This window comes from Typopeltis vanoorti, chromosome 12 (genome assembly GCF_054136105.1).
Source record: "Typopeltis vanoorti isolate ZY-2024b chromosome 12, IOZ_Tvanoo_1.0, whole genome shotgun sequence".
Classification (NCBI taxonomy): Eukaryota; Metazoa; Arthropoda; class Arachnida; order Uropygi; family Thelyphonidae; genus Typopeltis; species Typopeltis vanoorti.
The window spans coordinates 6252934-6270870 of record NC_143560.1 but is presented as its reverse complement, the minus strand read 5'-3'; the positions used below and the strand labels follow the sequence as shown (position 1 = coordinate 6270870).

The following is a 17937-nucleotide window of genomic DNA, read 5'->3' as shown; positions in this document are numbered from 1 at the left end:
CATACAGTGTCCCTGTGATGAATTTTGGAACTACTTTTTTTCCTCAGATATTGCTTCGGCATGATGCACAATGTATGCCTGCAGAGTTTTGCAGCATTTAGAATACTGGTAGCACTTCACAAGGACTTAAACAAGGGTACTTTAATTTGGACCACCCTGAGTTATTTTTTTTTTTTTTTTTTTAAATAACAAATGACTATACAGCAAAATGTTCATCATCATCATGTGTATCAAGGATTTAGGCCTAGTTCCGGCCTTAGGCGTCATCACTGACGCCTAAGGCCGATTTAAGAGGACAGCAAAATGATTATTACTATTATTATTACTATTATTACGGGCAACTCCAGGGAGTCATTAGACTCATCGAGGGAGGCACCAAATCATATTCATCACAACTATCTGACATTCATACAGTATCTATCATACCTCGCCTTAAACTCATTCACTGTCACAGCATCCACTACAGACTCAAGGAGCGCATTCCACTCATTCACTACTCTAAAAGTAAAGAACCCAGCTCTAACACCTTTACTAACCACACTTTTGCTCAGTTTCCAGGGATGTCCCCTAGTCCTCCCACAACCAGCCCTGTTCTCAAAAATATCTTCTGAATTAATTTTATAGAAACCCTTCAGTAATTTGAATGTCTCAATCATATCTCCTCTCCTCCGCCTATCAACCAATTTTTGCAACCCACAAATCCTCAACCTGTTCTCATACGGTTCATTCCACAGACCTGCTATCATCTTGGTCACTCGCCTCTGGATCCTCTCCACCTCCTCCCCATCAAGAAGAAACCTAGGTGACCAAATCTGAGCACAGTAGTCTAGATGGGGTCTTATCAAGGCTCGATAGAGAGGAACAATAACCTGCTTGTCTCTGCTTGTCAACGTATTCTTCAGCAACCAAGTGATTTGATGAGCTATTTTGGTCACTTTTGCAATGTGTCCCCTAAATTTCAATTCCTTATCCACCAACACTCCTAAATCTCGTGCCTCATCAATTTCCTGGAGCAGGGTTCCACCAATGCAGTAAACTGCCGCCAATCTTTTCATCCCAAAATGCATAACCTTACATTTTGCCACATTAAACTGACATCCATTCTCCTTAGCCCAGACCTCCAATCTATCCAAATCATCCTGCAAAATTTTGACGTCATCTGCATTCACTATTGCCCTACCCAACTTCGCATCATCCGCAAACAAATGTACTGTTCCTCTCAGATCATTTCCTATATCATTTATGAACAAATTAAACAGCAGTGGTCCAAGAACAGATCCTTGTGGCACACCACTAGTCACAGGCCGTCTTGTGGACTCTACTCCCGAGTAAACCACTCTCTGATATCTCTCCGTCAACCACCCTCCTATCCATCTCACCAACCCTATGTCCATTCCCATATGCTGCAATTTACTGATTAGAATTCCATGTGGAATCCTGTCAAAGGCCTTGGCAAGGTCCAGTAGAATCACCGTAAACCCATTACCCTTATCCAGTTCAGCCGTCACTGTGTTATAATACGTGAGCAAGTTACTGAGGCATGACCTACCCTTCACAAAACCATGCTGTCCCCGATACAGTATCCCATTTTCTTCTATCCAATCTTGTATTTTCCTCTTGACTATTTTCTCTAAGACCTTGACAATGATTCCTGATATGCTAATCGGTCGGTAATTTACAACAGCAGTCTTGGAACCACCTTTATGCAGTGGAACTATTTTCCCCTCTTTCCACCCGCTCGGGACTAACCCAGACCCGAGACTCAAATTAAACAAAATGGTCAAGGGTACTGACAATTCTTCAGCTGCTTCTCGTACAACACGAGCTGGTATACCATCCAATCCCACAGATGTATTGACATTGAGGTTATGCAATAGACTACTCACCTCCACTTCATTAACCACAATTCCCGTATAATCTACTGGTTTATTCGTTTCTGCAATGTCACCACCTGGATGATATACTTTTGCAAAGTGCTCACTCAGTAACTCAACTATCTCAACTGATTCAGTTACCTCCCTACCATCGGCATTCTTTAAAATCAATCTGCCATGTACATTTTTTCTTTTACTTGCTACATATCTAAAAAACTGTTTAGGATTCTCTTTAGCCTGCATGGCCAATGTTCTTTCGTAATCCTTTTTTGCTTTTCTTACCACCCTCGTCACCCTTCTGGCCTGCGCTTTATACCGTTCATGTGCCTGCCGGTCACCCTTCTCCTTAAATTCCCTCCATAGTTGTTTCTTTTTTTGCAACTCAAGCTTAATGGTATTATTCATCCATTTAACCCCTACTTGATTTATTATTCGGACTCTAGGTATACAGTCAGCCATTGCTTCATGCAAGCACTTCTTAACTACCTCCCATGCACTATCAACTTCTAGTCCTTGCAGTTGTACATGCCATGGCACTGAACCAATCAAACTCCTAAGCTTGTCATACTTTCCCGCCCGATAATTCCACATGTACCCTGTCTTAATTGAAAATTCTACACCTTTAGCCACCTCCCAAGTTAAGACCCTATGATCACTCTCACCGATTGGTGGCAATGTGGTCATATTTGTTACAGCCAAATCCTCAGATGTAATTACTAGGTCAAGCACTCTCTGACCCCTAGTATTTTCCATTACATGCTGTCACAGATAGTTATCCCTTAATAACCGCATAAAATCCAGTTCCTTCCTCCCGTGTGTCCTCTCCTCACTCCAATCAATGCGACCATAGTTGAAATCTCCCATAATAATCACCCTCCTTCCACCCATTTCTTCTATTTGCTTGTGCATACTGTCACCACCATCTTTTCCATCACCTGGTCTATAGCAACACCCAATTGCATATTTAGTTCTGCTAGCCACAATCTCACACCAAATGGCCTCAAATGTGCTCTTTTCTCTATCCTGCAATTCAACTTCTATTCTCCTTGGCTGGAGCTCATCAGCTATCATCAACAATACTCCTCCCCCCATTTTATTCTCTCTGTCATTCCTGAACACACTATACCCATCACATTCAATCCCACTAGTTATATCATCTACAGTCAGCCATGTTTCACTAATACCTATAACCTGTGGTCTGGAAGTGCCAACCATGGCCAAAAACTCTTCCTTCTTGTTCCCAATACTCCTAGTATTAATGTACATGAATTTAAGACCCCCATTAGCCCCTACCCTACCTTGATGCCTTATATTAACTATCCCACTCAGATTTGTTGTCCTTATTTGCTCTGGCATATTATATTCATTCTTACATTCAACTGCCTCCATAAGGACTGTATCTCTACTCCCCCCCCCTAACAAATCTAGTTTCCCTGAATTTGCACATCCACTACATTCAGCAACACTTTCTCAAGTCTTCTTACACCATAACCATTCAAATGCAAGCCATCCATCTTATATAGATCCTTTCGCCCATCAAACTCACTCCACACATCCACAAATTCCACACCACTCGTCATACATAACCCATGCATAAAGTCATTTGCAATTATAGCCCTCCTTTTAAACATTTCACTGTCATACCATGGCAAAAGACTAATCATTCTAACTCTCTCACTCTTTTCTTTTGCTACCTCAAACAATTCATTCAGGTCTTCTATCATTTCCATTTTATCTCCTTTCAAATCATTCGTACCTGCCACAACAATCATTTCTTTCACCCTTTCCTTTTGCTCTCTAATAGATGCAGTTACGTCCTTTATGGTCGCACCAGGTTGGTACGATTTTGTCAAATCCTCTACTAACACACCTCGTACTAACGAGTCTCCATACAGCACTCTATCCTTCATTTTGTTCATGTTCACATTCATACGTCTATTTTTCCTGTCATACCTTTTATTATTGCTTGGTTCATTCAGTCTACTTTTGTTCATGCACTCTAGCTGCTGTTTTGCTCTTTCTATCGCACTATTCAACAACGCGATCTCACTCAATGCATCTATCTCATCTTTTTTGTTCTCTGAGAAACCATTTATACTATCATTCACACTCTCACAATTTCCATGTACAACCTTGCCGTTTCTTGTCATATCCCTATTTCCTTCATTTTGAAGGTTGACAAAAATATCACACTCACGATCCGAAATACACTTCAATTCCGCATTCTCCCTACATTTTCTACACACATTCAAACCTTTATCATCATCTAACCACACTCCGACCGCACTCCGCAAAGCGTACATTTCACAGCTAGTACACTGACTCATTTCTTTTATGCTACCGTTCTTTGATAACGATGGCGAACCTTCATTACTGGCCGCCATTTTCCTACGCACAGGTGCCATATTTATCTGTAACGTGTTTTGTCAAATTAAACGTTATTCGATATGATAAAACAGAAAATCTTTTTATTACTAAATATGTCATAATAAGTATTTTACTAATGATAAAAATGTTTAGAATAATAATGGACACAGCCATCATTATTCTAAAATATAAATAAAAGGATTTTATAAAAAGAGTAATTAAATTGTTGTTTATTATTTTAACAGTATAATAGAACACAGAAACTAAGTAAATAATTAATTTATTAACTTGATGCTGATATTTCGCTGGTGTTATAACCAGCATCTTCAGTGTTTGTCACAATACGCGAGACTAAAACAACATGGTGTACTTCAATAAAATTGTAGCAGCAACACAAAGACTAGAGTCCTGATTTTGGTGCCCTCTCTCTAAAATAAAAAAAAAAATAAAAAAAAAAAAAAAATAAAAAAAAAAAAGCTATCATATATTACTAGAGTCCTAGAAAAGTGCTAGTTTTTTCTTAATATGACTGTCTCCCAGATTTTCGGCAAGTTAATACAGCCATATTTGTTGAGATTTGGAGTGTGTTTTAGGGCTTCTGTCGCCTCTAAGAACAATCTCTCTGATTTATACGGGTTTCTGTGTACACAGAAACCCGTTTGTGACAAACTGTTTTTGTGCTCTGAAGATGCTGGTTATAACACCAGCGAAATATCAGCATCAAGTTAATAAATTAATTATTTACTTAGTTTCTGTGTTCTATTATACCGTTAAAATAATAAACAACATGTTCGACGAACACATAAGTCTGTCCACACGTTTAGAGTAATTAAATGCTTACCAACTTGCTCTTGGGAAATTTTAACTGCAGGAATTTCTTCAATTTTTTCTTTTGATAGAGGAGGTGGGCCTGTCCCATCCAACTGATTCATTAACTAAAGACATAAATTTACTTTTACTATAATCTGAAGACATAACAAACTGCTTACAGAGCAAGAACAAAGTTCTCTAAAAAATATACTTCATGTACTTGCTTTCAAAAAGTATGCTACAACACTTTTTTCTGTCTCTTACACTGGATAAAGCACTAAAAATGGATTTAAATGACTGATATCAATTTTCTAGATACTAATATATTCATAATAACCTTTATTACTTCATAAATTAACACAAGATTATCTCAGAGAACAGTTTATGTTTATGAAGTGTTTCTTATCATCTCTTCAAAAGGAAAGGACAGTGGAAAGAAGTACAAAACACCAAATAGTCTAAAAGACCTGTGCAGTAGATGATTAGGATTTTTCTTTCCTCCAGATTTCATTGGAGAAAAGTAAATGAAATTTTTTAATAAAAATGATCTGAGTGAAACACTTGTCTCAATACTTACTTTTAACAACCCAACTTAAATCCAGTCAACTTATATATAGTTAGTTATCTTGCTGCATAGACTTCTGTGGAAAGAAGACATTTTTAGAGCTATTTCTTCCAGTATAAAACCACAAACAAAAATGTCAAATAGAAACTCACTTCATCAGGAAACGACAATCTAAAAACTAGAAAACAAGTAATGACAGTTAACATTTTTATTGAAAAATATTTGAGAATTAAACATTCCAAAAAATGGCTACAACAGAACATCAGTAAAAAAAAAAAAAAAAACTTCTATTTCAACCTCCAAAGCAATCAAGAACCAAGAATACAAAGGAGCAGTGATTTTTCCATATATACAATCAATCACAGATAAAATAGGAAGTTGCTTTGCTAACCAAATTTAAAAGTCACTTTCTACCCACACAACTAAATCTCTGAACATCTGAAACCTCCTAGCCCTCCAACATCTGCCACTCACAAAATCAGGTGCCTATAAGATCAGTTGCAATTGTGGTCTACACTACATAGGACAGACTGGCAGATTTGGTGAGCTATGCCAAGTGGAACACTTCAAGAACACTGAGAATGAAAGAAAGCACAAATCAAAAGATGACAGCACATACAACAGAAAGAAAACACCAAGCAGAATGGCAACAAATTGAAATGCTAGAGCGTTCAAAGAATCTGAAATGATGAAGCATCCTCTACAGCAGGAGTCTTCAACCTTTTAGGCAGTGTGGGCAGCATTAAAAATTTTAATGAAGCCCATGGGCCACTAAGCTATACTGAGGTATTTAGAATTGTAAGATGCTTTCCAGATTCACAAGGAACGCTCTGCATTTGATACTTTATAAAATCCTATAAAAATAAACAAACTCAGCTTTAAGAGCGTTAGGTAGGAGTCGGGTTCATGATAAGTAAATACAATCGATACTTGAAAAAAGATATAATGAAGAAAACATTCATTTTTTACAATGTCAATGGGAAACTTGGCAATGCTTTTTCTTGACCAGCTTGTCAATGTTAACATCAAAGTTGGAAGTTGCTATGCGCAGAGCATTCTCGAGATGTTGGTCTGTAATCTGAGTTCTTGTCTTGGACTTCACATGCTTCATTCTGGAGAAGAACTGCTCACATAAGAATGTGCATCCTAACAAATGCGCATCTTCAAAGCATGCCAGCGAAGATTAGGGAACGCATCCTCAGAAATGTAAAATGTAAGCAAGGGCACATTGAATAATTTTTCTCTCAAAGCAGAGTTGTTCTGGAGTTCAAGCAGCTCCATTTGTACTGAGCCTGGCATTTCGGCAGCATTGACACTGAATAGCATTGAAAATAAATCTAAAGAAGACTGTTGGTTATGAAAATCACTAAATCTCCCTTTGAACTCACTTTGCAACACTGCTAATTTTGTACCGTATTCGTCAAGAGACAAACAGTTAGACTCAGCGAGAAGCTGAAAATGAGTTAAGTCATTTTTTGCGAGTTGTGCCTCCCAAAGTTTGGGCTTGGCCACAAAAGCTTTGATGTGATCAAACAGAGTGTGCACCAGTTGATCTTTGGATTGTAGTCACATATTTAGGTTACTCATATGCAAGAAGATGTCGGTCACAAAGAGTGTGCATCACAGTTGATCTTTGGATTGTAGCTGCATATTTAGGTCTTTCATATGCAACGAGATGTCGGTCACAAAGGCAAAGTCCGTCATCCACTTCAGATTGTTGAATTCTACAATCAGCTTCACCTTGGTTTGCATGAACTGCTGTATTTCGATCCTTAAGTCAAATACTCTTAAGAACCTTCCCTCTGCTCAACCAACGCACATCACTATAATAAACCACATTGCCGCGATCCGTTTTGCACTCTTGGGTCAAAAACTCTTGGAATTGACAATGATTCCTCTTGCCCTAATAATGTTGACAACAGTCACAATAACTTTCATGACATTCTCAAATCCAATAGTTTTTGCGCACAAATACTCCTGGTGTATTAAACAGTGGTAATGGACGAAATCTTTTCCTTCTAGTTCCAGTTCTTTACATAGCAGCAAACCCTTTGTTCTTTCCCACCATAGCAGGGGCATCATCAGTTACCACACCCTCAAGGTTGGTTAAGCTGAGGTCGAAACAAGGGAGCATTTTCTTGGCGGCTTCAAGAATATCAGTACCTTTTGTCGTTCCCTTCATAGGTACAAGAGCTAGCAGTTCTTCTGTCACAGTGAATTGTTGATGAATGCCACGGACAAAGATAGCCAGCTGCGCTGTATCTTTCACATCTGTGATCTCATCTAAAGCAAGTGAATATGACGTAAATTCAGACAACCATTTTTTTTTAAAATTCCTTCAATGTCATTGGCAAGTTCTTCGACACATCGTGCTACAGTTACCACAGACAAACTCGGTTTTTTAAACACTTCCTTATTATTAGGGCATATAATTTCCCCAGCAGCGATGAGACACTCTTTCACAAACTCGTCCTCCAAGGCTTTTGATTTTTTAGCAATTTTTTCAGCTATTACATAACTTACTTTGACACACGCTTCGCTCTCTTCCCTCTGCCTTTAAAACATACCTTACTGGCATTTTAAATCAATTTGGAGATGGTTCACTTTGTCCACATGAAGCTGCCCTTGAAGGTGATCAAAATTGGATGCATGCTTTGTCTCATGGTGTCGATTTATATTGTATTCTTTTGATACTGACACTGACTCACAACAAAATAAACACACTGGCTTATCGTTGATCGGCACAAAAAAAGTACAAATCGGTCCACTTTTCATTAAAATCCCGACAAGAATCACTTCATTTACGCTTTTTAATCGTAGATACCATAGTGATGGAAGACAAACCCAAAAAATGATCCAAACTGGCCGTGTAATGGTTATTATCCACTGAATACATCTCACACTACTGAAAAAAAGTCTGGCAATATAAAACCACAATAGGCTATGGCTGACACGACGAACCTGCGCATGCTTATACACGAATATCACACTGTTCACGACTGACTAACTGTGGATGAGATCCTCTTGTATTTATATGAAAATAACGAAGTATCGAGAACCTTCAAGATGTATCTGGAAGGCAACGTTAGTATTAGTACTTAAGTACCGCTTGGTACTGGTAGATGGCTAAAGAAGCATGTCAATTTAATATTTATTTTTATAGGATTTTATGTAAAGTATCAAATGCACAGTGTTCCTTGTGTACAATTCTAAATACTGTAGTATAGCTTAGTGAACAGCGAGCTTCACTGAAATTATTTTTTATTTAATCGCGTTTTAATGTTATGTAGTTATTTTTTCAAAATGGCCGGGAGGCCACGGCAAAGAGTTCCGTGGGCAACAGGTGGCCCACAGGCCATGCATTGAAGATCCCTGCTCTACAGTGTAACAAAAACGAGATGATTTTATATCAAGTCTGGTCTTTCTTAATCCTTCAAGACACACTTGTATCTACCAGTACAAGTGGTGATACACTTGTATCACCACTTGTATTTAAATGAATGCTTAACATTGTTTAAATGTTTGTTTTCAAATATTTTTCATTAGAAATGTTAACTGTTATTATTTGCTTTCTATTTTCACTATATTATTTCAGGAAATTACAACGTACTAGGATATACATTAAAATAAATTTTAATATATTTCTATATTTCGGCAACGTCACGCTGCCATTTTCAAGAACTTAGGTACAAGATATGTGCACGCAGGCACAGCAAAAACAATAAATGAGTAAGAAGAATGAAGCTATTATTTCTCCTAAAGTCCTGATAGTGCCCTCTAGCGAGCAATGTTGGTATTCTTGGGCGATTGGGCTGAAGGTCTTCTGATGTAGGTTTCCCAAATTTGAGGAAGTCTCATGCAGCCAAATTTGTTGAGGTTTGGCTCGTTTCTTAGGGCTGAAGCTGATTCTATGAAAAGCCTTTCATATCTGTATTTGCTACGGTGTATTATCCTGGCTTTTTTCCACCGTATTCTATGGCAGGTATCCACAGCATGGTCAGCAAGACAGAGTGGCTGTATTGGTGAAACCGGATGTAGTCCTTGTGTTCTGAAATTCTGATATTTGCTGTCCTGCCTGTTTGGCCGAAGTAGGACAGCTTACAGCTGCAAGGGACCTGGTACACACCAGGTAGGTCTGGGGGGGGGGGGGGGGGTTGGTCTTTTTGTTGAGCAGATAAGGGATGCCAATTTTTTATATGGTTTGTAACAAGAAGTTAAGTTATGTTTTTTCAGGATTTTTGTGATTTTTTCTGAGGTGCCTCGGATGTAAGGTATGGTGATGGATTTAGAGTAATCCTTGTTGTGAGGGGGAGGGGGGGGGTTGTGGTTTACTGGTTTTAATATTTTTTGGATTTTTTTTTTTGGGGGGGTGAACCATTGGCTGAGAACGTGTTAAGGATGTGGTTTCGTTCTGTGGTTAGGGCATTGTCATTCGAGCAGATAAGTTTAGCCCTGTTGTGTAGTGTCTTATTGACTCCATATTGTTGTGAGGGGGGGGGGGGGATTGTTGGTGAATGTATCTGCCTATATGGGTGGGTTTTCTATATACCGAGAAAACCAAGGTTCCATCAGGCTGGCGGGTGACTAGTGTGTCTAAGAACGGAATACAGTTGTTTTTTTCCTCTTCTAGGGTGAATTTGATTCTGGGGTGTTGGTTGTTTAAGTGTGTTAAGAAGGAGAGGAGTGCATCGAAGCCATGTGGCCAAATAGCGAATACATCATCTACATAGCGAAGCCAAATGGTTGGTTTTTGTGGGGCAGAGTTCAAGGCTTGCTCTTCAAAAGTCTCCATATAAAAGTTGGCCAAGGGTGGGGAGAGTGGAGAACCCATGGCTGTCCTCTCTATTTGTTTGTAGAATTTTCCTTGCCAAACAAAATAGCCTGAGTTCATTGTGAACTGAAATAGGGCTGTGATATCGGGAAGAAATTTAGCTTGGATTAGTTCTAAGGATTCTTTGAGAGGGACATTCGTAAATAAGGAGGAGACATCAAAACTGACCATTATGTCAGTGTGTTTGAGTGTAAGAGTTTTCTATGCTGGCTTTGAAGTGGGCTGAGTTTTTTATGTATGAAGGTGTGTTGCCAGTATAGTGTGAGAGAGCTTTGGCCAAATGTTTAGCTAGTTTGTATGTGAGGGAATCAATGCCATCCACTATGGCACGTAATGGCACTTTTTCCTTGTGAATTTTTGGAAGTCCATAAATACGGGGGGGTTGGGTATGGAGTTATATGGTTTTAGTTTGTTGGTGATTTCCACATGCGAAGAAGTGACCTTCTTAAGAAGGTCACTTCTTGGAAGGAAAATTCTACAAACAAATAGAGGGGACAGCCATGGGTTCTCCACTCTTCCCACCCTTGGCCAACTTTTATATGGAGACTTTTGAAGAGCAAGCCTTGAACTCTGCCCCACAAAAACCAACCATTTGGCTTCGCTATGTAGATGATGTATTCGCTATTTGGCCACATGGCTTCGATGCACTCCTCTCCTTAACACACTTAAACAACCAACACCCCAGAATCAAATTCACCCTAGAAGAGGAAAAAAACAACTGCATTCCGTTCTTAGACACACTAGTCACCCGCCAGCCTGATGGAACCTTGGTTTTCTCAGTATATAGAAAACCCACCCATACAGGCAGATACATTCACCAATAATCCCCCCCCCCTCACAACAATATGGAGTCATTAAGACACTACACAACAGGGCTAAATTATCTGCATCTGCTCGAATGACAATGCCCTAACCACAGAACGAAACCACATCCTCAACACGTTCTCAGCCAATGGCTACCCCCCCCTAAAAAAAAATCCAAAAAATATTAAAACCAGTAAACCACAACCCCCCCCCCCTCCCCCTCACAACAAGGATTACTCTAAATCCATCACCATACCTTACATCCGAGGCACCTCAGAAAAAATCACATAAATCCTAAAAAAACATAACTTAACTTCTTGTTACAAACCATATAAAAAATTGGCATCCCTTATCCGCTCAACAAAAGACCAACCCCCCCCCCCCCCACCCACCCAGACCTACCTGGTGTGTACCAGGTCCCTTGCAGCTGTAAGCTGTCCTACTTCGGCCAAACAGGCAGGACAGCAAATATCAGAATTTCAGAACACAAGTACTACATCCAGTTTCACCAATACAGCCACTCTGGTCTTGCTGACCATGCTGTGGATACCTGCCATAGAATACGGTGGAAAAAAGCCAGGATAATACACCGTAGCAAATACAGATATGAAAGGCATTTCATAGAATCAGCTTCAGCCCTAAGAAACGAGCCAAACCTCAACAAATTTGGCTGCATGAGACTTCCTCAAATTTGGGAAACCTACATCAGAAGTACCTTCATCCCAATCGCCCAAGAATACCAACATCGCCCGCTAGAGGGCACCATCAGGACTTTAGGAGAAATAATAGCTTCATTCTTCTTACTCATTTATTGTTTTTGCTGTGCCTGCGTGCACATATCTTGTACCTAAGTTCTTGAAAATGGCAGCGTGACGTTGCCAAAATATAGAAATATATTAAAATTTATTTTAATGTATATCCTAGTACGTTGTAATTTCCTGAAATAATATAGTGAAAATGCATAACCAACGTCTAAGCCTTTCCACGAGAATTACTTGCTTTCTAGTTTTTAGCTTATTCATGTCATCTGCTGATGAACTGAAACAAAATATTTTACAAAATTAGTTGAAATAAACCAGTTTCTATTTGACATCTTTGTTAGTGGTTTTATACTGGAAGAAATAGTTCTAAAAATTATATAATATAGTTAATCCTACCATTGCAGGAAGTTACAAGACATGCAATGATAAAAAACAGTTTGTGCATCATTACTTGTGTCTTTTTTTAAATAACTTTTAAGGCACAAGGCACAAAAAATCTGTCTCCCTGATGATGTCCAATGTTACATGGACATCATCAGGGAGACAGACCGTTAACTACATTTAAAATATTAATAAGTCAAATCATGCGTACATTAGATCATGTCACAATCACAGCTGAAGTATCCGATTACACTATTAGACTTCAAAGAAACAAATGCGAAAGTTGCACAGATAAAAAAAAAAAAATAAATAAATAAATAATAATCATTAATTAAACAAGAAAAACTTATTAACAATTAATATTAATCATTTCTCAAAACTTGAATATCGGCATGCAGTCTGATCGATTCAGGTTGAGATGATTTCATAGTGTTTCACATGTCAAGGAAGAGACAACTGAATTTGAGCTTGTTAGAATAAAGAAATTCTTCAGTTCCGAAGAACTGTGTGCCTAGTGTCAATAGTTACTATTTTGCCAACTCTTGCAATATGTCCTCTGAAAAATCTGTAGTCAACATCACTCCCAGAATCCTAGCCTAATCACAATATCACACAAGGTATGTAATCTTTTCATCTCGAAGTAGTGCCCCACACAGCCAGTTTATTTGAATTAACCTGCAGGATATCAACATCACCTTTATCAAATGTTGGCCTCCTCAGTTTTGCATTATTAGCAAACAACTGAATATTTGTGATTTAAATCTTCTGCTATATCATTAATATACAAATTAAAGAGTAGTGGCTCTAGTACAGAGCTTTGGGACATTCCAAGAGTTATCCTAATTCACCTTTATTCCCCTCCACCATCACTATCCTCTGACATCTGTTTGTCCACCCCTCCCCACTATCCATGTCAGTTTTATATTCATTCCTGTTTGCTCCAACTTACGTAATATTTTTTTCGATGTAGTGTTGCAAAGTCCAGCAATTTCCTTCATCCAATTCTTCTGTCACTTTATTGTGAAATGTGAATAAATTTCTAAGGAAAGACCTACTTTTCACAAAGCTGTGCTGCCCCCGTATAGACAATCATATTCCTATCACCTATTCCTGAATTTCACCTTTAACCAACTTTTTCAGTACCTTAACCACTACTCCAGAGATGCTAATTAGTCTGTAATTTGCTACCTCTGTCTTGGAGCTACCTTTATGTAATGGAACTATCCCACCTTCTTTCCACTCCCTTTGAACTTTACCAGAGACTTAGATTAAACAACTTCATCAGAGGCAGTGCCAGTTTTTTTGCCCATTGTTGTAGTACACAACCTGACATACCATCCAGTCCCACTGCTGTATTCACACTGATTTTTTTTTTCCAATTGAGTACCTCCAGTTCATCTACTTCAATTCTCACATCAGCCTGTCATCTCAGTAAATGCCTGAAAGTCTCCACCTGAATGATACACCTTTGCAAAGTGATCACTTAGTAACTCAACATTTCTTTTGCTTCTGTCACTTTCCTACCATCAGCACTGTAAAGTTATCCCTCCACAGTCATTCTTTCTCTTACCACATAGTAAAAACATGCTTTTGGATTTACTTTGTCCTGCTTAGGCTAATTTTCTCTCATAATCTGATTCAGCCTTTGCTTCCCTTCATGTCTGTGCTTTGTATTGCACATGAGCATGCTGATCACCTTTTTGTTTGTATATTCCTTTATATTCCTAGAACAATGCTTTACTTTTTTGGAAGCTCCTGCTTTATATTGCTACTTATCAACTTTATCCCCATTTGGTTTATACTCCTGACCCCAGGCCAAGCTGCCAACTAAGTTTGTAGTTCCACATAAACCCTTTCATGACTGAGAATTCCAAATGTTGAGCAACCTCCCAGAACAAGATTGCATGGTGACTGTCCCCAGTTAATCTTCTGAAGCTATCACCAGATCCAACATTCTCAAACCTCTGGATCCCTCCATCACAGGATGTTTCAGGTAATTATCCCTTAGTAACTGTATAAATTCACTTTAATCTTGCAACGTGCTTCTTTTTCCTCTTTCCAATCTATATTCCCATAACTGAAGTCTCCCTGCACTCATTATGCTAATCTGCCAATTCATACCAGATTAGCATAATGATCTCTACACCTTCCTCCAGAGCCCGGGTCTACAGTAACAACAAACAATACATTTTGTCTTATTGGCCTTTATTTCACACCAGCCTCAAATGAACCATCTCCCTCAGATCTATGATCCTCCTTAACTGCATTTTCGTTGGTTGAAGTTTTCAGATATTAATAATACCCCTCCTCCTGTCCTACCCCCCCCCCCCCATCTTCTCTGAAATCGCAATATCCCTTACTTTCTATCTCTGTAAGTACATCATTCTCTGTCAACCAGGTCTCACTGATGCCAATAATTTTGGCCAAGTTGAGCTGACAATGCCAGAAACTTCTCTTCTTTATTTCTAACACTTCTGGCATTCGTGTACATGCATTTCATCATCACCTTAGGCTCACAGCTACCCTTGCATAATGTCGTTACCAGCCCATGAAGCCACATCAAGACACATTCTTGATTGCATTCTTCCTAATATCTAGTTTTCCTGATTTTGCACTTCCAAACTCTCAAGGAACAACATTTTGATGGATAAAAGGACTTACATCTATAAACTACACACCATTCTTTCTGATCTTGACACTGACTAATCATGATCAAGGCCCTTCTCAATTCTATCCAATCATACTGAGGCAACAGACTCAAAATCTTTACTTTCTTACTCTTCGTTTTTGGTTCTTTCAACAATTCTTTCATATCCCCTCTCATTGCACATTTCTCAAACTTTCAAATCATATTTCATTTCTCACTTTTGCAAACTAACAGCTTCAATAACAACCTTGATCTTCACACCTGGGAAACATGCTTTCATCACTTTCCCATTAAATACACCTCTTATCATTGAATCCCCATACAATGCTCTCTCTTTACCCCCAGTTTTTTGCACTTTCATATTTTTCCATTAACTCTTTCTGTCAGTCTCTCTCCTGCTGTACCACATGCCAATCATTTCTCCAATCATTCACATTTTGTCCTATGAAGGAGTCTGCATAAGCATGCTATTTCTCTCCACACTGTCACCTCATCATCCAAATTATTACTTTCATCCACTTTTCATAATCTTTGTATTTTGTACACTGTTATAACTCACAATTCTGCCTTACATAGTTGGCCGAGTGGTTAGTGTATCCACTCTCCAGCCAAAAGACTGCAGGTTCAAATCCTGCCATAGGCATGGATGCTTGTGATTGTCTGTGAAAATACTAGTGGTGGTGGTGGGTGGTAGATGACAATGGTGTAGATGATGATAATAATGGTAGTTGGTGGATTGGGTGGTGGAGATGGAGAGTTGTAGAGGAGGTGCCTTCCCTCAATGAGTCGTTGGACTCCTTGGAAGTGTCACGTAATTATAATAATAATAATCCTTAATATCAGTAAACTTCAGATATTGATGGCTTTCCCAAAGCAGCTTTAGTTCACTCTGATTTCATATTTCATCATAGATTTTTATATTTTTATTTCCAAGTCCTTTACATTAGTCTTTTTTCATCATTCATGGTTTTTAAGCTACATTTTCAGTATTTTAATATATTCTGGCTGTTAATCTTTATAAGTTTTATTTATTCCCTTAGTGTGGTGTATTTATTATTAATATCACATCATTCATTACCAAATTTATTCTTTGTTCACATTGCATCTTTAAACAATATCCTATCATTTTTATGCTTTTAGACTCGTATTTATATATCAAGTTTCAAATTTTAAGATTCAATGGAGTTCCATCTCATTATTCTGCTGATCATTAATACTATTCATTCATCACCATCTACAATTTTGACTTCAAGTTTTAAAGATCATAATTGCCAAAAATACAGCAAAGATATGCAACACATACAGTATGGCACAAAAACAGTACTGAATAATTTCAACAATGTATGTTTACACATGATGATATGTACATCCACAACTACTGGTTGAATAACGCATTAATGACTAGATTACGTGCTCAAAGGTACCCTGTCTTTCAAGACAGGTTTTCATCATGCATATAAAGATTCTTAATCATCTTGGAGCACAAGGGATGGGATATCTTTTGGATATATTGTGTAATTTTATTCCCTTAGTTCATTAAGATTTGAAGACAGGTCACGAAGGCATCAAGTGACGTGGGCATTTGCTCTACCAATTCTGTAGGAATGAAATTAATGCTAACAATAATCATCTTTTCTTTCAATGTTAACACCATTGCTACAGCTAAATATCATGCTGCAGACGCTACATGTGCTCTGCTATTAATGTGCATGCAGCCAAATGGCATATATCATAGCTTTGTACTGAAGGGGATGTTGAAATCAGTACTTTTTTTTTTTCATTATACCTTACCTATATATGATCATTTTATTAACTTTTTAATTTAAAAAGAGATGCAATCAAAAAAGCATGTTCTGATCCAACTGGTGATGCATTGCAAAGGATAGAAGTAGGTTATAAGATGTTAGGCTTGGTAAACAAGGCTGGTCAGGCTGGTCAAGTAGCTAGAGTATAGTTTTCTGTACTGTGTAAAAATAAATAAATAAAAATACAAAAATAAATGTGTACACACACACAAAATTGATAAAAATAGAGGGGAAAAATATCCTTAACCCAATGGTACAAAATGTAGTATAGGTTTGCACCTTTCATGGGTGGGAGAAATCTAAAAAACAGGCCCTGCCATGCTACACCCAATGAAAACATTTCTTTACTTTCACTATTTTTAACCAGTGCTTCATGCATGCAGACGTCACCTATAATATCATTTATAAGGTGGCATGCATATATATGTGAAAATAATCAACACTGTTACTTGCACTTTTCAGACCTAGTGAAAAATTTTAAGAAAGCAGCAAAACAGCAGGAAAATGGAAACATGGCAAATGAGAGAAAGGACAGTAATATTGAAGTGCTGAGCAGAATTTTCTATTCCTATCCATTCATTGCCTGCTATGTGTTTCGAAGTATTACTTCTCTAGACAACAATACATTATGGACAGATTGCTTGACCAGCTATTATAGCACCTTTATAATAAACTCACTCATTATAAGAAACCATTGAAAAGTCCTGAGTAAACACAATGCTATACTAAATTTAGGAAATTCACTTATAAGCATACCATCCTGTAACAAACTGTGCCTGTGTTTCCAACAAGTTTGCTATACAGAATTCTAAACAAGTACTGCTGTGTGTATGTGTGCAGATAATTATATGGATAAAGACACATTTTTAATTTTGCATGAAGTAATAAGAAAAATGAGTTACCTCACACTGCTAAACCAGATTTGATTCTTACAAAAATTTTAAAAACACACTGGACTTTTTCATGTATGAAAAAAAACAAAAAAAAAACAGATTCACTCATGTTATAGTTGGTCCATTAAGCATGGATTCCTTCCATGTATGGCCAATAAATGGAAATTGAAACGAATGGTTTTGTGTAATACTTAGTCTC

The 17937-nt window shown here is 38.0% G+C and overlaps 1 protein-coding gene across 1 annotated transcript in view; it reads right to left on the bottom strand.

Annotated features, from left to right (window-relative positions):
* LOC150100559 (E3 ubiquitin-protein ligase RNF115-like) overlaps positions 1–17937 on the bottom strand; it is a 157614-nt gene that overhangs the window by 39302 nt on the left and 100375 nt on the right. The window contains exon 8 of the mRNA XM_090401734.1: positions 5083–5176. Within this exon, the coding sequence (XP_090257860.1) occupies positions 5083–5176 (94 nt within the window). The remainder of the gene's footprint in view (positions 1–5082; positions 5177–17937) is intronic.